This window comes from Bidens hawaiensis, unplaced genomic scaffold (genome assembly GCF_021521415.1).
Source record: "Bidens hawaiensis isolate Kalapana, Puna unplaced genomic scaffold, B.hawaiensis_p1.1 tig00023388_1, whole genome shotgun sequence".
NCBI lineage: Eukaryota > Viridiplantae > Streptophyta > Magnoliopsida > Asterales > Asteraceae > Bidens > Bidens hawaiensis.
Genome location: NW_027493658.1, coordinates 232,700 through 259,142, shown reverse-complemented (window position 1 = coordinate 259,142; position 26,443 = coordinate 232,700). Strand labels below are relative to the sequence as shown.

General features: G+C 32.5%; 1 protein-coding gene across 1 annotated transcript; it reads left to right on the top strand.

The window, feature by feature from the left end:
- Nucleotides 1–19,615: 19,615 nt before the first annotated feature.
- Nucleotides 19,616–25,803, top strand: LOC143567313 (heat shock 70 kDa protein 17-like). The gene is made up of 14 exons (XM_077053762.1): nt 19,616–20,374; nt 21,068–21,300; nt 22,882–23,041; nt 23,224–23,469; nt 23,555–23,691; nt 23,772–24,096; nt 24,182–24,343; nt 24,445–24,519; nt 24,600–24,700; nt 24,784–24,853; nt 24,946–25,002; nt 25,101–25,162; nt 25,235–25,307; nt 25,403–25,803. Exons 1-14 carry the CDS (start codon nt 19,616–19,618, stop codon nt 25,580–25,582), a joined length of 2,640 nt encoding a protein of 879 aa, XP_076909877.1. The 3' UTR covers nt 25,583–25,803.
- Nucleotides 25,804–26,443: the final 640 nt, after the last annotated feature.

Here is a 26,443-nt window from a genome sequence, read left to right as displayed (position 1 = left end):
AACTCAAGTTGCAAAAACAATTCTCCGTTTGTAATATGCGAAATTATATTATTTCTTTATTTATGTGCAAAACTGCAGATAACATCTTAGTTAAATTTAGATACTTAAACTTACAAATAAGTAAAACATGTAGTAATTTTGAACTGAAAGTGAGGTTTCAAACACCAAAAATATCGTTATCTAAAAAATATATTATTAAACAAAACCATATAAATCCAAAAGTCAAACAAACAGAAGTGAATAGAAAAACAAAAACAATGCAAATTAAATAAGCATTTAAATTAAAGTGAGTTTTGATCTGCAAATAAATCAGGAGATAAAACAATTTACAAATCCTTAAAATAAGTTATATCCAATATGCATAAAAGAAATTATTTAACCAATGAAAGCCAAAGTTTACTGGAATACCCCACTGAAGTACTTAAGTAAATTCAAACCAATCAGCATGAAATTAAATTTTAAAAATAAATGTTTGATCATTAAAGTAAAACTCCACCAGATTTCCCTACTGGGGTGTTTAGCCCAAAACATTAATGTCACACCCCGACCAAAGGCGGCGGAACATGCCGGGGTGCAACCGATTGCCCAAATACACAAGACACTATTTAAAATGACAATATTTAATCAACTCATTTTATTTCATAAATCAATAAAACAACACATCTCGTTCATATAAACAGATTTGAAAACAAGTAGTAATCATATTGTTCGTTTTACTAATACCCTAATAGTCTTGGTAACGTTTTTCGTCAAGTCCTCGAGTCAACAAAAGTCAAACATGTAACATTTCATAAAACAACCTTTGTCAACACAAAGGTTGGTGAGCAATTCATAAGTTTGAACATATAGATATATAGTATGAAAGATCCACAAAACTAGTATACGAAACAATAAATAAAAGCTATAAATTTGGATAAATAGTTATCGCCAAACAAGTTAGCGGTACCTAGCTATAAGGGGATGCCAAATAGTCTAGGATTTTATAGTTATCGTTAATTGCATTACGTTAACGACACCTTGCCATAAGGGGTTGCCAAATGGTCTAGGATTTACAGTTCCACCATCCAAAAGCGATAAACACATAAGCAAGTAAGCATAGAACACAAAATCAAGCAATTATTTAAATAAAGTATACAATCACGTTTGTGGGTTTAAGATTCAAGTAAATAAAGCATTTAGTTTGATAAGTATGAAATGTCACCCCAAAACAAAAGACGGAAAACGGGGTATGAAAGTACTCACCTCGATTGACGAATCGAGAACTAATAAATGATTGACATATAGAAAGCTTGTGAACGAAACGAACAATTTTGACTTGAAAGATAATTGAAAAAGAATAAACAATTTATTAATGAACTTGAACTTTAGTTGAAACTACATTGAAACATTGAACGAGAAGGTTCGGTTGTTAGTCGGGTTACCGGTTAATTTGTTAACGATTAGGGACTCGTACTTAATTGATAATTTAAAATAAAATGATATTATTTTATTGGGCTTTTAAATAACTAAACCAATATTAAATAGAAACAAGACGGGTTTAATTCAAGAGTTCGGTTTTATAAAAATGAATAGATAATAAAGCTTATAATGATGTTATTAATGATAAAGATAGTAATGATAATAATAATTCTAAAAAGATATGTTAGATAAATATATATATATATATATATATATATATGTATATATATATATAAAAGATAATGATGAAAATCATAATAACAATAATTATTATTAATAATACTAATATAGTATAATACTAATAATAATAGCTAAAGAATAACGATCTTAGTATTAATTAAAATTATGTTAGTAAATAATGATACCAACCTCTATGTCGGTTCGAGTTCTAAACGAGTTCACAAAATAAATATAATAATATTATTGCTAATAATAAATGATAAAAATATAATTTTAATAAATAATAATAATATGATCTTTAATAATAATATTAACAACTTTAATATTTATAAGAATAATGATACTAATAATAATATTAATAATAGTAATACTAATACCATACTAATTTTGATTCAGTTTCTGAACGAGTTCACCATATTAAAGATCTATTAATAAATAGAACATTTGTAGTACTAATAATTAGAATTAATAATGATATACATTTTTTTATAAAGAGTTACTAATAATAATAATAATAATAATAATTGTTAAAAATACTGAGTTTTATATATTTAAATAGTTTTATACTAATTATACGACTTTTAACGACGATAACACAAAATCGGTTTTAACGTGGGACTCGAACTCGGGTCTTGACGAGACGACTCAACAATCTAATCCCGAAACACAATCTGTTAACAATCCAATTCCATATTTTATATAACAAATTAAAAACCAAACTTTTTCCCAATACAAAACAACTCCATACCCATCCAACCCGTTTCAAAGTATATAACCAACAATATAACCGATTATTAACGAGTTTAAATCTGAAAATCGATATACGAAAACTGATAGTACTATAACCCAAATTAATTTACCTATTAGATGTTCACGAGTCGTGGCTCTATACCGGGGAATGAAACGAGCCGCACCTGCCGGAGACGGAAAACGCAACCGGAGGGAGACAATGCGAGAGAGAGAGTGAGCAGAGAGAGAGAGAGAGAGACGAAGAGAGAGAGAGAGAGAGAGAGAGAGATTGAGAGAGAGCAGAGAGAGATAGAGAGACGGTGCGAGAGAGAGAGCAGAGAGAGAGAGTGTGTGTGCGACGGGGAGAGAGAGGGAGGAGAAGCTCCGAGGGGAGACGGGGTGGCCGGCGCCGGAAGGCCGAGAGGAAGAAAAATAGGTTTTTGTGTGCGGGGTTACCGGAGAAGACGAGATAGGGAAGGAGGGTGGTGGCTGGAGTAACCATTGGAGGTCGTCGGAGCCGCCGGTCGCCGGAAAAGATATGGGGTGCGGCTGGGGTTTTGTTTGTGATATTAGGTTGAGGGTTGTTTATATATACCTTACATATTTACATAAAGGCCCTCCAAGTTCTAAATATGGTTTAATACGAGTTTAAAGGTTTCCAAATCTTATAACGAGTTACGAAAATCAGTTTGAACCCCTTATGTTTTTCTTAACGACACTATAATATGACAAACATAGATTTATTTATGGTCGAGGTATATAATAATATTATACAATAATTAAATAAGGTTCTAAAATTATTGAGTCGGGTTTACAATATGAAAGTTTACAAAACGAATATAAATTGAGACTCAAATTTGACGAATGTCACAGTATCCCCAACTTTTTAAAAATTTCGTCCCGAAATTAAAATAAATTAAAAAGGTAATTATTAACGAATATTGTCTTTAGTAAGATAATTGCGTTGACAAATTTTAAGCAAAAGAATAACGTCAAATCCTTGCATGACTCGAAAAACGCTACAAATAAAAAACATAATAATATCACTTATATATAGGATGTACCGGCGGCGTATCCACCGTGCCCTTATCATGATTCGCATTTCTATCGTTTTTTTGCCATCATTCTCGGGTCTGAGTTATCGCGCACAACCGTACCTACCACGGCTCCCATACGGGGATTTCGATAATTAAGTGTGCACCCATAATTATTTCGATCGTCGTATGGTCCATATTGTTCGTTCCATTGCGTGGTTTAAGAGACATATTTATTTTGAAATCTTTAATTAATAAATGTGTAAACAAATTTGTTGAATTTTACCAATATTGGTAAAACAGTACTAGCGTTGAAAATTTCGAGATTGACTTTTTAATAAATAGGAAATTGGGATACATAAATGAAACAATTTAAAGTCTTAGAATATAAACCAAGATGAAAATAACAATTCAACTTAAATTAAGTAAAGACGTTCAATTAAATAAAAAACATTTAGAGTAAACAATATGAAATAAGATTCGAAGTCAAAGGTCCTCAATATAATTACCTAGTCTACAAGTCGAGGTACTAAATAAAATTGATAAAATGAAACCCGATAAATAGAAATGAAAATTCCAATAAATGAACACATAAGGTTGGGATAAACGATTATACAGTTTACAATAACGTCGTACGATGAGTTTCACACATGAACAAACTTGAGGTTATAAGTATTTGAGGCTATGATTACATGAAATCACGAGAATGAGGTGGGTTTCTTTTGGGGTGACGCATACATGTATCAACATATATAAAATAGTATTTGATTAACAACCAGAACAATCGATGAGATGTGATAAAACGTGAATACGGCCACTATTGTGAAACTATTTATATAACCGTCATTATAATAATGGTTTCTAATAGCGCGAAAACTTGCGGTCAACCACACATAGGTCGCTTAATAGATTAGATGAAATGATGTAGAATAATACACAAAATCGTGTTTACATAAATGCTCAAATATAAATAACATAGTCACAAAAATATCGTTTAAAAGATAAATGAAATTTTTAGCGAAATTGATGATTAGAAAATATTCCACACATTGTTATTGAATAACTTGAATTCTGTCAAATCAAAACACCAAAATGAAATCTCATGTGCATGATATTATCATCGAAACATTTCATCAAATGAAAAGAAATAGTAAAAAATCAGTGAGATTCGAATAAACAACGAAATATGTAAGTCGCGTGTCATACAGAATGAAATTGAAAAATGAAGTCTTTAAGTAAGGCCATTCATTCGTTCATATAAAATGAATATAGTAATAATATAGCCTCGCAGTAACGCGTAGCTAAAGAAAGTTTTGCTCATTATCGAAAGTAAATCTTGTAAGCCAATTTGTTAAGGGAATGTGTATACATAGAGCGGTTGTGATGAAAAGAATTTTATAAAATAATGCTTGCGATACTTAGAAGTAATAGTTTGCGTAAAGCGTTATTGAACAAAAACTTGTGTAACAATATAAAACATTTATAAACGCGTCCCAAAAAGATTTATGAAGTCATGATCATTGCGTTTATGCAAAATAAGGAAAATTGTAATTTGTTATTTAATAAAACTTGAATTCAACATTCAAAATGGAACCTCGTATTTATAAAGTCTTTATGAGATTTATCACCTTAGGTGACAATATTTATGATCCTTGAAATCACCCATATAATCGTTTAATAATCTTTGAAAGCAAATCCTCATAATCAAATTTTTCTTTGTCATGACAATATTTATATTATACAAAGATGATTTATAAAATATGAGCAAAATACATAAATCGTCAACCTTGAAAGAGTTTATAATTTAAAAGCGATTATTTGAACATATGAGGTCGTTATAAATACACTAGTTGGATATATATATAAATAAATAAAAATTTAGGGAAAAAACGAAGCTTGCATGCGTAGGGAGGGGTCTTAGGCTTCGTACAGTGAATGGGTTGAAAATTTAGTGAGGAGTGAGTGTATTTCGATTGGCTTGCGTAGTTGGGTTTTCTTGAGTTAGATTGATGAGGTTTGTTGAGTTTAGGTCGTTTGAGTGGGTTAGTCTTTAGATGATTTGTGTGAGTAGTGGTTGGGCTAATAGGTGGAGTTTTTCTTATTTGAACTCGTGTTAAGTTGGTGGGTTGGATAAATTTGATTTTGGCTAGTTTGGGTTGAAATTTGGTTTATACCTGTATTTTGTAAGGAGTGTTTGAGGTTGCTACTTTTGATATCAAACCCTATGGTTGGATGAGAATGGTGTGGCGACATGGTTTGTGATTTGATATAGCATGGATCGAAGGATTTAGTCATAGTTGGGTAAGCTTTTGTTTGTTTATGTCCAAGGCATTTGGTGAATGTGTTTGTCGTGTCTTTGAAGCATTTGGATGGTAAGTTTGATAGGTTTTCGTGGCGTAAAAGTGTCGGTATTTAAGGCTTTTTGTTGGTTTAATGTTGTACATCTTGGATTTTGCTTGGGGCTTGAGTTGGTGAGGGTATACTTTTGGATGCTTAGGTTTCGTTCATATTGAGGAAAGACTTGAGTACGTGGGAAAGCTTTTGTAGTGGAAGGGTGGTCTGGTTTGAGATGGTGTTGAGTTGGAACACGGGTGTTTGGAAAACTTGGGGTTGCGTCTCGGGAAATTTTTGACCAATAATAAGTATTAATTTTTTGAAATATCATAATTTATAATTAAGGATCGAAACATTCATGAAACGTTTGATAATTAAATTACAAGTTTATATATATATATAAATATATATATATATATATATGTTATATAAATAGAATTTTTTTTATTTTTTTTATTATTATTTTTTTTTGGGAGAAAATTAAAATTTTGCTTATGAGGAGTTTAAAATAAGTGAATTGAATGATAAATGTCGTTTTGGGAATACAAAGTTGCGTAATGAAATTTTTTTTACCAAGTTTGTTACTTAATATCGTGTAACGAAAATATCATGGTAAGTTAAGATGACTGGCATTGTAAATCGAGAAATCACAAGTAAACGATTTTTGTCTTTAAAGTAAAATTTCTATGAAGTTTTTCATGAGAGTTTCAAGAAGATTACAAGCTATAAGTTTTTGACTTTCTTGAAAAATCATGGCAAAACTATCATAAGAATTTTAAAACGCGAAAAATCGTATGATATAATTTTTTTATTTGTGAAAATTTATAATGAACCAAAGATTGCATGGTGAAAGTTGTTATGAAAATAAATTTGGGTAACAAAAATTCTACCATGTATATTATAAAATATAGTATAATTAAAAATGTCGTGAGAAGTTTAAATAATTAAAATTTTGAAGCGATCGTTCAAAATAAATGGAATAGTTATAAAAATAAAAAAAAATTATAAAATATTTTGTACAAGGACTTTAAAGACAATTTAAAGTCTATACAATAGGAAAAATTTACTTGAAAAGTTGAGGTGAAATTTATCATAAGATTTTCTTAATAGGATGAAATTCATATAATATGATTTGTGTTTGTAAATAGTCTTAATGAAAATAAATGGCATATTAAAAATCATTATGAATAGATCAAACTATATATATATATATACATATATTTATTATTATTATTAATATGTTTTTTTAAATTATATCGAAGAGATTTTTAATGAACGCAATTTGCAATAGAAATCCTTGTGAAATCAGAATGAGAAAATTGGTGTAAAACTTTACCATATAAAATCGAGATATAAAAGAATTATTAACAATATAAAAAAAATATAACATTTATAAATGAAGGCTTGTGATAAGAATTTATAACAAAATAAAGGGAAAATGGTTTAAATTCTTGAAATGTAATAATAATGTTTTAAGATTTTAAGGCGGAAAAATCGTGCATGAACATCCATGACTTGATATTCCGACACTAAAAACCTTTATTACAAAAATACCATGTTGGAGTCTAAACATGTGCACGTACCACCGCGTCTTTTTCATGTCTTCAACTCAAATAACGATTGTAACAAAAATAATAAATCAGAATACAACGTCATGTCAAAACGCTAGTCCACGTACCACCGCAGTTCTATTGTTTTGACACCGAAAATTAGGATGGTGAGCGGAACGCTCGCATTCGACTACTTAAAGTGGTCATCTCATATGAGACAATCTTTAAGGAGATTTGAAACAACGGGATCCAAGTTAAGCTCGTGATCCATAAAACACAATAAAAATTAATGTTTTTGCGTTTTAAGGTAAGGATGCCTTGGAGAACTATGAAAATGTGTGTATGTGTATATTTATGATTTGATAAAATAAATAAGTATATGAATAAACAAGTGTATTGAACAATCAAGTAGGGTAAACACGTATAGGCAACACATATAAGGACCCTAAAGTAAAGACTATACTAGGCCGTTACGTCTAACCACCTATCTTATAGTCTTGTGGCTCTGATACCAATCTGTCACACCCCGACCAAAGGCGGCGGAACATGCCGGGGTGCAACCGATTGCCCAAATACACAAGACACTATTTAAAGTGGCAATATTTAATCAACTCATTTTATTTCATAAATCAATAAAACAACACATCTCGTTCATATAAACAGATTTGAAAACAAGTAGTAATCATATTGTTCGTTTTACTAATACCCTAATAGTCTTGGTAACGTTTTTCGTCAAGTCCTCGAGTCAACAAAAGTCAAACATGTAACATTTCATGAAACAACCTTTGTCAACACAAAGGTTGGTGAGCAATTCATAAGTTTGAACATATAGATATATAGTATGAAAGATCCACAAAACTAGTATACGAAACAATAAATAAAAGCTATAAATTTGGATAAATAGTTATCGCCAAACAAGTTAGCGGTACCTAGCTATAAGGGGATGCCAAATAGTCTAGGATTTTATAGTTATCGTTAATTGCATTACGTTAACGACACCTTGCCATAAGGGGTTGCCAAGTGGTCTAGGATTTATAGTTCCACCATCCAAAAGCGATAAACACATAAGCAAGTAAGCATAGAACACAAAATCGAGCAATTATTTAAGTAAAGTATAAAATCACATTGAAACATCCGGCTTGAAACGAACAAATCTGGCTTGAAAGCTAATTGAAAAATAATAAATAATATATTAATGAACTTGAACTTAGTGAAACTACATTGAAACATTGAACGAAAAGGTTCGGTTGTTAGTCGGGTTACCGGTTAATTTGTTAACTATTAGGGACTCGTACTTAATTGATAATTTAAAATAAAATGATATTATTTTATTGGGATTTTAAATAACTAAACCAATATTAAATAGAAACAAGACGGGTTTAATTCAAGAGTTCGTTTTTATAAAAATGAATAGATAATAAAGCTTATAATGATATTATTAATGATAAAGATAGTAATGATAATAATAATAATTCTAAAAAGATATGTTAGATATATATATATATATATATAGATAAGATAATGATGATAATAATAATAATAACAATAATTATTATTAATAATACTAATATAGTATAATACTAATAATAATAGTTAAAGAATAACGATCTTATTATTAATTAAAATGTTGTTGATAAAAATCTACCTATTCTAATAAAATAAAATAATTGTGACACATGTCCGTTTATGGGTAAATCTCACAAATTTTTTCCCTCCAAATCTTATTTGACCATAATATATGTCAATATTCACTTTCCTTTTACATTTTATTTATATTATATTTATATATTTTTATAAAAAAATATTAACATATTAATTACTACATATTCCAAAATACTTGATGAAATCCAAAATTAACAACAAACCATGTTTGTTAAAGATTAAAAAGGATATGTTATTTAAAATGTTATCATTAACATATTTACTATGTATATTGTTGAAAATTATAAAGTAAAACAAAACTCGAACATGCTTTTATTTTAAAAAGTAATTTTTTAATTATTAAATCGTAAATTTATGCTTAAAAGTTTATCTATTTTTTTTAAATCAATCCATTTATCTATTATTATTGTAAATTGTCATATAAATTTATAAATTATAAATATATGATTTAAATCTAACAATTTATTTTTTTGGTTAATTAAGTAATCTATATATTTTTTTGGTTAATTTAGTAAATATATACTAATCACTTTCATATATAACAAAGTTTATCATATTTAATTTTTGGTTTTTTTATCAAGGTTTGTTTCGGGTTTTGTGGAACTTAAATTTGATTTTTACAGTAAAAAATTGGTAAATAGATTGTTTGGTACAAACTTTCAAAATTTGTTATGGGTCAAAAATGAGAAATCGGAGCAATTTTAAACGTTTGAGAATGCAAATAGATTTATCTTCAAATTTGTTACGGGTTCAAAGTGTTGTATTGAAAACGTCAAATGGATGAAAGTTAGAATTTTAAACATAATTTGGTTTCAAATTTATTTTCAAGGACATTTTTGGAAAAACTCAATAGGTTCGGGATTTGGTAAATTGATTATTTTCTGCTCGACTATTAAAATTTAAGAATAGATAGTGAATACTTACGACATGCCACCCCCAGACCTATCAATGCTTATAACTTGTATCTAATTTGAAACATTTGTGTCCGCATTAACTTTTTCTTCAATGGTGATCAGAACGTTGTATGGGAAACATGTCATGCAAAACTATGCTCAGATGAAGCAAAATATTCACAAAATTGAATGGGTTAACATGTTATTTTTTATGTTGTCAAATTTATCAAGATCTTTTTTATGGTTTAGCTCAGAAAAACATTGTTCTTGAAAAACATTAGTCTTTATAATTTAATGTTCTGCTTTTCTTCAATGGCTTATAAATTAATTAATATATCAATAAATGAAACGCTCCTTCAATATTTAGGCGGAGTAGTTAGAACTACTATTGTAAGTCTATTGAATGAGAAGTTTTCTTCCTGAATTCTTTCAGTTATACACATATGATACTGACAATGAAAGTTTTCAATAAAAGAAGCATTCTCGGGTAAATTTTTGCACGTGCATTTTTTTTATTAAGTTCTTAAAAAAATCATTTTGTGATATAAATAAATCAATTTATATACATATAGTATAGATACAAGTATAAATGTAATACATTTTTTCATATACGTTATGTAATTATTTTCTTTACTTGTAATTATATAATTTGGATAATCTGTGTGTTTCACGGGCTCTAAAACTAGTAATAATAATAATAATAATAATAATAATAATAATAATAATAATAATAGATAATATTGATAGTAAATAATGATACCACCCTCGATGTCGGTTCGAGTTCTAAACGAGTTCACAAAATAAATATAATAATATTATTGCTAATAATAAATGATAAAATTATAATTTTAATAAATAATAATAATATAATCTTTAATAATAATATTAACAACTTTAATATTTATAAGAATAATGATACTAATAATAATATTAATAATAGTAATAATAATACCATACTAAATTTTGATTTGGTTTCTAAACGAGTTCACCATATTAAAGATCTATTAATAAATAGAACATTTATAGTACTAATAACTAGAATTAATAATGATATACATTTTTTTTATAAAGAGTTAATAAAAATAATAATAATAATAATAATAAAAATGGTTAAAAGTAATGAGTTTTATATATTTAAATAGTTTTATACTAATTATACGACTTTTAACGACGATAACACAAAATCGGTTTTAACGTGGGACTCGAACTCGGATCTTGACGAGACGACTCAACAATCTAATCCCGAAACACAATCTGTTAACAATCCAATTCCATATATTATATAACAAATTAAAACCAAACTTTTCCCCAATACAAAACAACTCCATACCCATCCAACCCGTTTCAAAGTATATAACCAACAATATAACCGATTATTAACGAGTTTAAATTTGACAATCGATATACGAAAACTGATAGTACTATAACCCAAATTAATTTACCTATTAGATGTTCACGAGTCGTGGCTCTATACCAGGGAATGAAACGAGCCGCACCTGTCAATACTTGTGACCTTTTGTGATTTTTTATGAATGACTTATGAATTATCTTGAATGCATGTTGGTTATGATAAATAGTTGTTTAGTGGTAAAGCGTCGCCTTAGGAGTTAGCGTTATTATATAAAACAAGGTTCCTCGGGAAGACGAGACGAGACGAGACTTGGTACATCAAGGGCCTCATGGACAAGCTACCTTAATAGCTAAAACACATGATCACTGTAACATCCCGAAAATTCTAGAATAATATTTAATGTTATACCTGCGTCAGGTGAATTATTTGAGTTAGTGGGATAATATGATAATAAAGCTTAAGGGGTAGCGGGCTTGGTTAATAGAATTACAGATGGACCAAAAAGGAATGATGGGCCTTAGGTCCATGGGCTTAAGGGAGTATAAATACCCCTTAAACCCTAATCCTTTCCATTTTTATCAAAATCTACACCATAGCCTACACCTTGATAACACACACAAACACCATCCTATAACCCGAGCCAAGATTCGAAGGTGGAAACCCGAACCCGTTGGTTCTAGATCTTCGTGAAGAACCAAAACAACATCAAGGCTTAACCGTGTTCGTAAACCGACTCGTTTAAGGTACTTCTATATTTAGAAATTGTTCATATAGGTTCGGTTTAGTTTGGGAAATCATAGATCTGTTATAGTATGTTATAAACGAGTCCAAAGCAACAAATCTTATGGAAATTGATTAACATTTGATGGGTTAATTGTTAGCCTAATAGAACCCGTATGTATATACATAAATCGCACCTGTAAACTCAGATATTTGAATGATTGGACCCTTAGGGTTTGCGCGTGCTGCATAGACGATTCCAATTCAATGATACCAAAATCATGATTTTCCGTTAAGGATTGAAGGTTTAATTGCAGATCTAAGATATGTTGACTGTTATTGTTCTTGACGATTTTGACTTTGACCTTGAGTCAAAGTCTGGATAAGAACTAGATGATTCGTTATGAATAGGATAACGAATCAGGTAGTTGTTACTCGTCTGTCAAGATAACGAATTGGCTACCCAGTTCGTCATGTCCAAATAACGAATCAAGCGGTTCATTACTCACCATTCGTCATAATTCCGATTAACGAATTAGGCTATGTCTGGGTAACGAATCAGATGAAGATAAGGTAACGAATCAGTTAGCGAGTCAGAATCAATTCGTTATAATTGAGGTAACGAACTAGGCCATTCGTGATTGCGAACGAAGGAGGATTTTGTAACAAATTAGACTGTGAATTGACAACGAATTAGATCGTGATCTGATAACGGATTAGGCTTAATTCGTTGTAGCAAACATGTTAGCGAATTAGAAAATGACCTAGAATTCTAATGAAAAATGTGTTAAGACAGTTAGTGAAAATAAAAGCTAGGGGCTCTGCCCCTTGGACCCCGCTAGGGGCTGCCGCCCCTAGAACCCCGCTGCCAGGGGCGCAGCCCCCGAACCCCCGTTCGTTGTGGGCTATTGTTATACTAGAAACGTGATATGGGTAGTGATAGTTAATCGTTATGTGTAATTGTTATACAGTTAGCCGTACACATTTCTCGGAAGGAGTAACCGTCAACAGTGAACGTAACCGAGTTCGGGTGAGTTTCTAGCCCCACTCCTTGTTATGTTTTTGGGGCTGTGTGCATACTCGATGTGATAGTTAATACACTTACCCTAAATTGGTAAGTGTATGCTATGTATGATTTATATGTTATCTATATATGTCTTGAATGAGAATGAAAGCTTGTCAGTACGTGAACGATCTTCGGATATTGCACGTACTGTCAGGTTAATAAAATAGATATGAATATTGTGTGTAATGTAAAGATGAGGGCTTGTCGGTACGTGAACAATCTTCGGATATTGCACGTACTGTCATGTTATAAATATAGATTTGAATATTGTATGTAATGTAAAGATGATTGCTTGTCGGTACGTGAACGATCTTCGTATATTGCACGTAATGTCATGTTATAAATATAGATTTGAATATTGTATGTAATGTAAAGATGATTCTTTGTCGGTACATGAACGATCTTCGGATATTGCATGTATTGCCAAGTATAGTGATTGTCTCCTTATATGGATATTAAATAATAAATTATGTACATAGTTCCTTTTACGGATAATATATATTGAGTGTTCCTTCTATGGAAAGCACAGTGTTCCTTTGATGGAAAGCATAGTGTTCCTTTAATGGAAAACATAGTGTTCCTTTAATGGAAAGTACAGTGTTCCTTTAAAGGAAAGCATAGTGTTTCTTCTATGGAAATATATAGGATGTTCCTTCTATGGAGAATTTATACAGAGCGTCCTTCTATGGGATATATATATATATAGCATGGGCAATAGCCATATATGTATGTATGTAAGATATGTGTATGTATTGTATGTCGCCTGATTAACTAGAACTCACTCAACGTAGCTGACTTTTAGTATGCACGCAGGTGAATATGATTAAAGAGCTAGCATGAGGTTGGCACATGGCATGGATTGAGCGGCTGGCATCTGAAGATGAAAGAAATGGTGTTTTAAATATGATGTTTATTATCATGGTTTTAAAGAAAGGATTTAATGTTTTGTAATGAATGATTTAAGTTAACATTTCCGCGAAAGTTTTAATAAACTCTTATTTGTAGAACTGTGTTTATGAGTAAATCCAACGCTAAACTAGGGCTACCGGGTTCGAGGCCTTACAATCACCGCTCGATGACTACAAGTCAGGAGTAAGAAGGATAACCCAGAAAGCAAAGGCGATCCAATAAAGTGTGCGAATATAAGAAGTGTTCCTTTTACGAGGAATAAGTTAGGTTTCGGGAACGAAACCTCTTTAAGGGGGGAAGACTTGTAACATCCCGATATTTCCAGGAAATAATATTAACTATATTAATTATTATTGGTGAGAATGTTTACTCGGGTTAGCGGAGAAATAATGAAATAGAGTAGGAGTTAGTATGGGTCGGGCTAGTGTTGGTTAATGGATATGGGTTATGGACTTGGGTCATGAAGAAAAGAAGGATGAGACCATGGGCTTAAGCCCATGATTCATAATTATAAAAGCCTTAATTACCCAATTATCATTCATTTCTCATACTCCATACACCACCAAAACACACACTTAGCTCTCTCTCATCATACTCTCTCTCTCTAAGCCGAAACCAAGAAGAAGAAGAAGGAGAACCGATTTCCGACCCAAGGTAATGATAGTTTGATATTGTAGAGGTCCAAAACCGTTAAATCTAGTTGCGAAACGATGAACCGACACCGTTAAACCATTGAAGTCACGAGATCCGGGTGGAATCGGGTATAAACCGAACCTAAGATGACCTTAGGGGTCACCCTAGCTCATATATGGATCGAACGGGACGATAAACGGTGAAAATGGTGCTGGAATACATTTTTCGACCACCGCACAGTTTTCCGGCGAAGGCGGTGCCAGAAAGGCGGCGCCGGAGTTGGCTGGTACGAGGATAAGGTAAATGTAAGAGAATGTTCTGACATTCTCTGACCTAAACCTAATTCGTTAGCGGAAGGGAGACGAACTAGCCTTAGTTCGTTATGCTAGTTCGTTAGGGGAAGATAACGAATTAGCCTTAATTCGTTATGTCAATTCGTTAAGTCAAGGATGACGAATGAACCCCCAGTTCGCTAAGGGTTCAGTTCGTTAAGAGTTCAGTTCGTTAAGGTTCGGTTCGTTAAAGGACCAGTTCGTTAACAAGGTCCAATTCGTTATGGAATATGACGAACTAGATTAACGAATCAACTAAGGAAGGATAACGAATCAGAATGTGATCTGGATAGCGAATTAGAGTGTGATCTGATAACGAATTACACCTAATTCGTTATGGAAAATGTGATGGTGAATAAAATAATAATTTAATATCTTAATGGAAAATGTGTTAAGACAGTTAATGAAAATAAATTTTGACCCCAGCCAGGGGCTCTGCCCCTTGGACCCTGCTAGGGGCTGCCGCCCCTCGTCCGTTGAGGGTTATAATTAAACTAGAAGTTTAGCATAATGACAGAATGGTCACTGTACTTAGAAGGAATGAGATAATTGCATAGTAGCCCTTGGACTTTGATAATTTATGAAATACGCCTTTAAAAGATTAACGAGTAACGATTAACTAACCGGGTAATGATTCAATGAAGTAAAACCGGCTTAGACGTGTAAGACTAATTAAGTAGTAATGAGAATGGCTAGAGTAGTATTTGATATTCAATTATTAAACAGTTAGACGCGCACAGCTCGAGAAGGAATAACCAGTAGCAGAAGAAGTAACCAAGTTCAGGTGAGTTTCTAGCCCCATTTCCTTGTTATGTTTTCGGGGCTGTGTGCATACTCGATGTGAAGTGTGAATACACTTACCTTAAGTGGTAAGTGTATGCTATAAGGTTTGATGTGATATATTTATGTATGTTATGAATGGATATCTGTTGGTGCGTGAACGATCTTCGGATATTGCACGGGTAGACAGAGAAGGTTAGTCGGTGTGCGAACGATCTTCGGATATTGCGCGAACCGTCATTCGGGAATGATCCCCAAGTGGTTATTAGTGTGTATACAAATGTTGTGATGTAACTTGATTATTATATGATTGACGTGATGATATAAAGTGTGTTGTGGACAAGTAGAAGTAGGGTGTGATAGAAGTGGCAAGGGTCTAGTGAGAGTGTTAGTGGCATGACGATAGTACATGGTAGGGTAAGCCTATGCTTGTCTTCGTTATTAAAGTGGCAAAGTGGCATAACGATATGCGTTATTAAAGTGGCATTAAGTGGCACAGGTGGCTAAGCTGTAGGGGTAATTAAGAGGCTGAGTTGTAGGGGTAATTAGGTGGTTAAGCAGCAGCACGTTAGACAGGGGATTATGTGTCTTCGGATACGTATATGATGTATGTAGTAGTTGTATGATAAGTTGCTTGATTAACTTGAACTCACTCAGCGTAGCTGACTTTTAGTATGCACGCAGGTGAGTAGATGAAAGAGTTAGCTTGAGGACGGCACATGGCATGAATTGAATGGCTGGCATCTGAAGAGGAAAGAAATGATGTTTTAAATAAGTTGTTTTATGTTATCACACCAAAGTAGGGCTACCGGTAACGGGGCCTTACATATAACGAGTTACGAAAATCAGTTTGAACCCCTTATGTTTTTCTTAACGACACTATAATATGACAAACATCGATTTATTTATGGTCGAGGTATATAATAATATTATACAATAATTAAATAAGGTTCTAAAATTATTTAGTCGGGTTTACAATATGAAAGTTTACAAAACGAATATAAATCGAGACTCAAATTTGACGAATGTCACAATTAAAGCCATCATATTCAATAATCTGATACTTTAACTTTGAATGTAAACAAAACCTAATTCGCTTCAGCTTGAAGCCTCTTATTAAAATTAAACATAATTTTGTAGATCACAATTTTGGAGTTTATCAGTAAAACATCTAACATAAAATCAAGACGAATCTGAATGTGGTCAAACCTATAGAAACAAAGATTAATAGTTGTAAAACATAGTACTTGTAGCAATTAGATCTTTTAACATCCATGAATAACAATGATGGCTTTCTTTTAGATCAATTAGAGTTCCACTGTAACAAACCGCTCCAATCATATACAAAATTATAATAATAAATGTACATGATTTAGAAGGGTGTAAAGTTCCAGCAACTTATCTAGTCATGATTTTGTTATCGGGATCATAAACCTCAAATGATCTTCAATAACTAACAAAGGCATAACAAAAATAGCCCTAATCATAACGCTAACGGAAATAACCTTTTGAAATTGATACAATAATAATAATATATATCATAAAACTTTAAAAAAGTTAACAAAAAAACATAATTAGTAAAGTATTATGAATCTTTAATAGTTAACAAAGGTCGATCTTAAATATAGAACAAAAGCCAATCAATTTTAGGTATACATATTGAATATGGGCAATGGTACAACTCACTTATTGAATTCGATTTGAAATTAGCATAATAAGAAAAAGACGCCTACAAAAAAAAAGATTCAAAAATAGTGCGCAATTAATGTGTTACTGAAGCGATGAAATCGCACCATGGAATCGTCATTGAAATGTAAGGTTTTGCAATTGTGAAGATAGAGAAAGACTTTCAATCCACCATGACCTTCGCTCAGTCTTCTCTTTGTTTCAATCCACACCAGCGATTAGGTGGGTGTGAGCAAGGTCTCGCAGGCAGAGGAAAGAGGAAGATGTTAAGATGAGTTGTTATGACCCGTGGGCTATCCGGGTTTCATTAGAAGCCTCATACTCGTCAAAGCGGTTCAAACGCATAAAAATACTTCATTTACAAATGAAGCAATTTGATGGCTTGAGAAGGGGCGAGGAGTGATCAGAGCGCGACACGTAGGATATTAAAGTTTCCGTTCGTATTACGTGGTTATTTAATTTTACTCGTTTCTAATATATATATATATATATATATATTTGATTTTAATTTTTTATATTGTAAGAAAGTTTATAATTATATACTTAGGTTTTGATTATAAAAATTGTTTCACAAATAAATAAGATGTTATAACCCGGTTTAAAAGTTATATGAGTTTGATAAAACCCATGACCCGCTTCTTTTTTTTTTATATAAAATTGTTTCTTAATTATAAATCATATCTTTTAAAAAAATTAAATATTAATTTTTATTATATCCCTTTTTATAAGATTTTCATATCAAATATTTAGTGAGATTAAATTTTAATTTAATGAGATGTTATAACCCGTTTAAAGACTGTCTGGGTTTGGTAAGACCAATACCCGTGAATTCAGGTCAAATACATGAGAAGCCTCTATTTAAAATCAAGTAATCTGGTGGCTTTCATAAAAGGGGGAACGACCACATCGCGACACATAGGATTTTTATGGTTTCGTTTATATATATTACTAGCTTTTGAACCCGTGTAATACACGGGATTTGTAAAATAATAAACATAAAAAGATCCATTATCTGAAAGAATGAACAAAATTATAGATAAAAAGAAGATAAAATATATAGTACAAACAATAAGAAGTATAGAATCTCGAATTTACAAATTCGATTTTTCTTATATACAACATTTGCAAAAATTGTTTTGACAAATTACTCGTGGATAACTATGATAATGAGATATGAGATTAAAGAATTATAAGATAAATTATAACCCATTTCTCAAAATTGTTTTGTCCCATGAAGATAAATTATAACTCATTTCTCAAAATTGTTTTGTACCATGATCCATGGATATGTAGGATAAATAAGATGAGAAATTAGAAAATTAGAAATTAAATTATAACCCATTTGGCAAAATTATTTTGACCCATGACCAATTGATAGTTATGATGAATGAGATGAAAGATTAGAGAATTAGAAATGAAATTATAACACATTTGTCAATATGGTTTTGCTCCATAACCCATGAATAGGTAGGATGAATGAGAAAAGAGATTAAGCCAGTAATAAATATGAGATTGTCACATCATCCTCATTATTTTCTTTTATTATTTTTATTATTAGTATAGTTAAATAGATAGATTATAGATCAAATGAAATAATAATAATAATAATAATAATAATAATAATAATAATAATAATAAATCAATAATAAGGTTCATGTACATTTTAATCTTAACATGAGAACGTGGAAAATAATACCAATTTATAAAAAAATGAGAACGTAAGAAATAATATCAACTACAATACCAATCTACATAAACAATAATTTATAATAAAAAAGAAAAGAACCTGAAAATTACAACAAAAGAATAAAAATCAAGAACAAAATAATAAAAACAAATACCAACAAACCCTTATAACAACAAAATAAAACATCTAATAATAACAAAAAAATATAAATCAGCAAATAGTTATAACGTCTCATAATCGAAAATTAGCAAATACGAATAAAAAATAACAGCAAACACCTATAATAATAAAGCTAATAATAAAAGCACATTGGTTCTCACAATTTTCATGTTAAGAATAAAATATATTTGATTCTGTTACGATCATTTATGGCATAATCCTGATTACATTGAATTGAAACAATTTCTAACGTGGCACTTTTCGCAGACGTGGCTTGTTATTATTGGTAAGCTTACGAGTGACCACGTAGAGTCAACCTCACACGTCACCCAAAACTAATTTGAGTCCTTGTGGTTCTAGACTTCTTCTTCTGCTTCAATGATACGTTAAAACCTTCATGAACCATCTCCACAAACCCTAAACTCAACCACAGATTCAAATCACATCTAACAATGCGTCTCAGATTAAGCTTAATCGCCTTCTTCCTCTTATTATTCACTCCAATTCCATCACAATCCGCCGTTTCGAGCATTGATCTCGGTTCCGAATGGATCAAAGTCGCCGTAGTGAACCTAAAGCCAGGTCAGGCACCGATATCAATCGCGATTAACGAGATGTCCAAACGGAAATCACCGGCACTCGTTGCGTTTCACGATAACGATCGTTTGATCGGCGAAGAAGCTGCCGGACTTGTGGCTCGGTATCCGCATAAGGTATACTCTCACGTCCGTGATCTAATCGGAAAGCCGTTTACTCACGCCGTTAAGTTTTTAAACGCCTTGTATTTACCCTTCAATGTGGTTGAGGATGAGTCTAGAGGCGGTATAGGGATTAAAATAGACGATGACGTCACTGTGTATTCGCCCGAGGAGTTGACTGGAATGATATTAGGTTATGCTTTGAAATTAGCTGAGTTTCATAGTAAGATGCCGGTGAAGGATGCCGTGATTACGGTGCCTCCGTATTTAGGACAGGCGGAGAGGAAGGGGTTGCTGCAGGCGGCGCAGTTGGCGGGAGTCAATGCGCTTTCGCTTATTAACGAGCATTCGGGTGCGGCGCTGCAGTATGGGATCGATAAGGATTTCTCGAATGGTTCGAGACATGTTGTTTTTTATGACATGGGAGCTGCTAGCACTTATGCTGCTCTGGTTTACTTCTCGGCGTATAATACTAAGGAGTACGGCAAGACTGTTTTGGTTAATCAGTTTCAGGTACCAATGTTCATCATTGCTGTGATGATCTTTTATACTTTGTGTCGCTTTCTTTATGTTGAATGGTGTTTATTAATTGGTGACTTGTAGTATGTTAAACTTATATTAGTTACTACTTACTAGCAATAGATATAAGACAACCATGAACAGATCACAAGAAGAATTGGATGCCTAATCCTTTACTTGCTAGTAGGCCTCTAAAGTCTAAACGAACCGAACCTTCATGAACTGTTCAGTGGGAGGTCCCTTAATGCTCGAACAAACATGAACACATGTCTTGTTTGTTCATTTATGTTCATGAAGTCCGTTTATGTTCGTTCATTTAAATTTTAATGTATATATAAGTAGTTATGTTTATATAAATATGAACATAAAAGGGGCTGGTTTAAATATATATGTATATCGTGTTTGTTTAAGTTTTTGTTCAGGTATGTTCATGAACTGTTCTTTTTCGGTTTTGAACGGACAAATAAGATCATGGTCATTTTTTTAATTTACGAACATGAACAAAAAGTTTATTCGGTTAGATGTTCGCATTCGGTAAAAGTTTAGGTAAAAGTTAAATAAACGAACACGAAAATGCCTTCGTTCCTAGGCCTACTTGCTAGTAGTTATATGTTTCCTTATGAAAAAACAGTACTTTGTTGTATCATGACTGTCATGATCTTGCTTGATATGATATGTGTGATGCAGGTTAAAGATGTTAGATGGGACCCGGAGCTTGGTGGTCAAAATATGGAGTTACGGTTAGTAGAATACTTTGCAGATGAGTTCAACAAACAGGCTGGAAATGGGATTGATGTCAGGCAGTTTCCTAAGGCAATGGCCAAATTGAAGAAGCAAGTTAAGCGTACAAAAGAAATTCTTAGTGCAAATACTGCAGCTCCAATTTCAGTTGAATCACTTCTTGATGACCGTGATTTTAGGTACACATCTTAAGTTTTTCTCTTGTTTTCTTAGATTACACCTTCATGTTCTTCTGTCCAACTTGTGATGGTAGTTTATTTTCCAAATTTGTGTATATTTTAATCAATTAAAAGGTTTAATTGAAACCAAAATCTTAACTTGCTTTCACGTTCTTGTCATTGTAATGCAATTAACCTTCTATAGCATGTAAAAATGGTGATGTGGCCTATGGAATATATGGGTTATCGGTCCCTTGGTAAAATATTGGTAGAAAATATCGGTCCCGATATTATCAGGCAACATTGACTTATATTTGACCGATATATCACCGATTTTCCTGATATCAGTTTTAGTCTTAGTTGTCATATTTTAGTGTTTAATGTTAGTGTTTTGTAAGGTGCAAAAGGTTAATTTGTGACTGGTAGGAGAGTATACTGAATTGTTAGTGTTAAAATTATTAGGGGGAATTACATATATCCCCCTACTAACTTGGTGAATTACATATATATCCAACCTTAAATCTTTAATTACATATATCCCCATTTAATGTAAAATTACCATGTTACCCATCTCTTTTATAAACATATGTATGGCATCTATAACAACAAATTGCTCAGTTAATCAACGATGCCAAGCCTCCGCGAATCGTCCCTGTTCGTCACAAACTGAGCAAAGGAAACGTGGACGAACGATTGCACGCAGATCCGACTATTTGATTGACTGGAAAAGGAAAACAAGAGGCGGAATTGATTATTGAAAGGTTTGCTTCCATATGCTTCTGTATTAGAGGACATCAAGACTCTGCAATTCAGTTCAGATTCAAAACCCACAAAACCAATTTTAAGATTCAACCATTTCATCCCACTCAAATCCAGTTTGGATTTTTAGGGAATTTGTAATATTATTGTTTCCATTTTTGTGAAAAAAAAGGTTATTGAAAGTAATACTCACACAGGAGATTGTAATTGCCCCTTTTATAAAAACCGGCACTGCCCCGTCACCGGAGGTCGGTAGAAATTCTTGAATCGGAAATACATCTTGAATCAGTGTTTCAGATCCATCCTCGTTTTTCTAGATTTGATGAATCGTATTTTTGGCGAAGGGGAGGGGGCGGTGATAAGCAGCTTGGGGTGATTGGCTATTTTCCGGTGGAGGTATTTTCCGGCGAGATGAAGATAACGATGAAGATTAAACAAAAAATAATAGATGAAAAAAGAAAAAGGGTACAATAGTCATTTAATTAGTAAATTTTAATGAAATGGGGAGATATGTAATTTGTGTGGTTTAAAGAGGGGAGATATGTAATTGATGTTTATGAGTTGGGTAAATATGTAATAAACCAACTTAAGAAGGGGATATATGTAAATGCCCCAAATTATTATATATATAAATTTTGCATGATATTAAAATTACCGATATTCCACTGCTATCTCACCGTGATAACCGATATCTCAACTATCGGTCCTTTACCGACCGATATCCGATATTTTTCCGCATTCACTGCATAGGATGTGACATTGTGCTATGTCATTATTTATGAAAGTTCTAACTGATTCGAAGTACATTATAGATTCTTATGCATCACTTTCATTTTTTTCCAGGAGCACAATAACTCGTCAGAAATTTGAAGAATTGTGTGAAGATCTGTGGGAAAGATCTATTATCCCTGTGAAAGAGTTGCTTAAACACTCAGGTTTGAAGGTTGGTGATATATATGCCTTTGAGTTGATTGGAGGTGGCACCCGAGTACCAAAGTTGCAGGTATTTTGCTACTTCTATGTCATTCTATCATCAAACATAATATCAATGGTTGTAGATTTTTCTGTTTAATATGCTGTTACAGTTCCTGTTGTTCAATCCATTTTCTTTACAAAACCCTTCATGTTGTTATAGTTGCAATAATTTCCGCTCATTATGATTATTAATATATCCTTTTTTAACAGGCTAAGCTTCAAGAATTTCTTGGGAGGAGTGATGTTGACAGACATCTAGATGCTGATGAGGCTACAGTTCTAGGTGCTTCATTACATGCTGCAAATCTGAGTGATGGAATTAAATTGAACCGTAAGCTTGGTATGATTGATGGTTCTATGTATGGATTCATGATGGATCTAGAAGGTCCTGAACTTGTAAAAGATGACACCACCACACAGTTACTTGTGCCACGGTTGAAAAAGTTACCCATAAAGGTAAATATCATCAATAGTTCTGCCAATTTCTATCAGTTTCTATAACAATGGTTGATGATAGTTTTTATCTTTAAATGTGTCACAGATGTTCCGATCTATCATTCACAACAAGGATTTTGATGTTTCACTTTTGTATGAGAACGAAGATCTCTTGCCACCTGGCGTAACTTCACACACGTTTGCAAAGTATGCTGTCTCTGGTCTTGCTGCTGCTAGTGAAAAGTAAGTACCAAAACTTATCAGTCTAATCACGTATTATCTCATATTAGTACATATCTTTTTAATTACTTTAATTTTTTTAGGTACATGTCACGCAATCTTTCTGCCCCTGTGAAAGCAAATCTTCATTTCTCTCTTAGTAGAAGTGGCATATTTTCTTTAGATCGAGCAGATGCTCTCATCGAAATTTCTGAATGGGTAGAAGTCCCAAAAAAGAATCAGACTTTGGAGAATGCTAATGTTTCTGCTCCCGTTAACTCAACAGTTGAAGCCGATTCCGCCAACTCAGCAGAAGAAACAGATGATTCAACTGCCAACTCAACAAACTCCACAGCAAATGACCAAAATACTGTAGATCTTGGTACAGAAAAGAAGCTAAAGAAACGGACATTTAGAATTCCTTTAAAGGTTTGATTCCTGGAAACTTACTAGATTCAACTGTATTTGGAAGCAATCGCATTGATTATGACGGGTATATTGTCAAATGCTGCAGATCTCTGAAAAGAGTGTGGGATCTGTAAAACCTCTCTCAGAAGATTCGCTTTATGAAGGTAAGCTTAGATTGGATGCATTAGATGCAAAGGATGCTGAAAGAAGGAGAACCGCAGAGTTGAAGAATGATCTGGAAGGTTACATCTATGCTACCAAAGAAAAGGTTTGACTTCCTATATACACACATACATAGTCACAAAACATATACGTATCTGTATGTGTATTGGACTATTGGTTTCTGTTTCTCATGTTTGATTCTGGCAGCTTGATGATTTGGAAGAATTGCAAAAGGTTTCTACTAGTGAGCAACGCCAGTTGTTCATTGAAAAGCTTGACGAGGTTATCTCACACACTTACTCTCTATTTGTATGCATAAATAATGTTCACTGGTTACCTGTAATCATTATGTATCCTTTCAGGTGCAAGACTGGTTGTATACTGATGGTGAAGATGCTTCTGCCACTCACTTTCAAGAACGCTTGGATCAATTGAAAGCTATTGGCGACCCTATTTTTTTCAGGTGTGCAAATTATATTATAGGTTTTGTTATAAAAAACAAAGCATTGTACTTTCACAAAACTTATTTTTCTCAATTATCTATAGATACAAGGAACTTACAGCAAGGCCAGAAGCAACACAAACCGCTAAACGGTATTTCAGTGAGCTTCAAGAGGTAAATTAAGATCCTGTTAGATTGTTTCAAGTTGAGAAGTCCTTTATTCTTATGCCATCTATTCATAATCCATGAATATGCCATGTTTACAGATCGTGAGTGGATGGGAATCTAAAAAGTCATGGATTTCAAAAGAGAAAATTGATCAGGTGAATGTCTTTCACTTATCCAACATGGTTATTATGGTCCATTTCTAATCAATATTGACCACACAATAGTTAACTTTCTGTTCCATGCTCATTTCCAGGTTTTGCGTGAGGCAGAAACTTTCAAAAAGTGGTTAAATGATAAGGAAGACGAGCAAAAGAAGTAAGTTTAATACCATATTTAGATATTTCTTTTTTAAAACTATAAGCAGTTGAAATCAAATTATATCGACAGGCTATCTGCATCGAGCACTCCTGCTTATACTTCTCAAGAAGTTATCAACAAGCTACTCGATCTTCAAGACAAGGCATGTTTTATTAGTTTTTCTATTTTCGGTTTTGCTACTTGATCTTGATTTTCTCTTTTGTTTTGCTGACAAGTGACTATTACACTTTTTACCAGGTTGCCATCACAAACAGAATCCCGAAGCCAAAACCAAAAGTTGAGAAACCAACTGTGAAGAACAAAACCGAGAGTCAGACAGATGATCCAAAAAGTTCCGGTTCCTCAAATGATGAAGACAAAAGTGACCCCAAAAAGGAGGAAACAGACGGGCAGTCAACCGAACACGATGAGCTGTGATTTTAACCATCCTAACATACAGAGTGGGCGAGTCTGCTTTTATAGAAAACATGGATAGGTACGTGAGGTTAGAGGAGAGGTAGTTAAACGGATATATAATTTCAGACCAATTTTGATTATTCCATTATTTGGGTCAATTTTTGTCTTGTTGCCTAAGTTTTGTACCCTCTAAAATATTCTGATTATGATGTATAATGAATGCATTGATGCATTTGAGGTTGTTAAATGGTCACTGTTTCATGATATATTATAATTATAAGGTTATTGTACAACTGAATAATGACGGGGATACAAGCACCCCGGATGTCTTTAGCAACGTTCACAACTTATCAAAATACATGCAAAGTGGTGGTGTACAATGTTCTCAACTTATCAAAAAAACACGGTGGGTTTGATGTTGACATTCAGCACAGGTGTTCCATGTTCGAATCGGTTCTAATTTGGCAACAATCAGTGACCAAGTGCTGTAAACCTATTAAAAAATGCGCTTTATAGGTTTTATGTTATGCCTATATGTAACGCATATCGCAAAAAGAATCGAACCTTTGCCCTTTAGTGAAATTAAAACTAAACTCATTGCCGTTTAAAACACTATGAAAGTTTCTTAATGTCTTTGCCAACTTCATCTTCTTACCCTATTAAAACACTTTTTGACACTTCATCAAGTCTCTTTTCTTTTGACAAAGTGTCTTTCAACTTTCCTTAATGCATTTGAGAGCTTCATAATAAACCCCACAGTCATAATCAGGGTATGAGAAGAATGAGACGTATACAAACTTTATCTCTGTCCTAATTCCTAAAGGACTACTTTTAGAGAGAATCTCAGCTCCAAAAACTTATATGGCATGAACAATATAAAAG

Coding starts and splice junctions, on each gene's coding strand:
- LOC143567313 (XM_077053762.1), top strand. CDS start 19,616: ATGCGTCTCAGATTAAGCTTAATCGCCTTCTTCCTCTTATTATTCACT. Junction 20,375..21,067: donor TTTTGGTTAATCAGTTTCAG/GTACCAATGTTC, acceptor TGTGTGATGCAG/GTTAAAGATGTTAGATGGGA. Junction 23,470..23,554: donor TGAAAAAGTTACCCATAAAG/GTAAATATCATC, acceptor AATGTGTCACAG/ATGTTCCGATCTATCATTCA.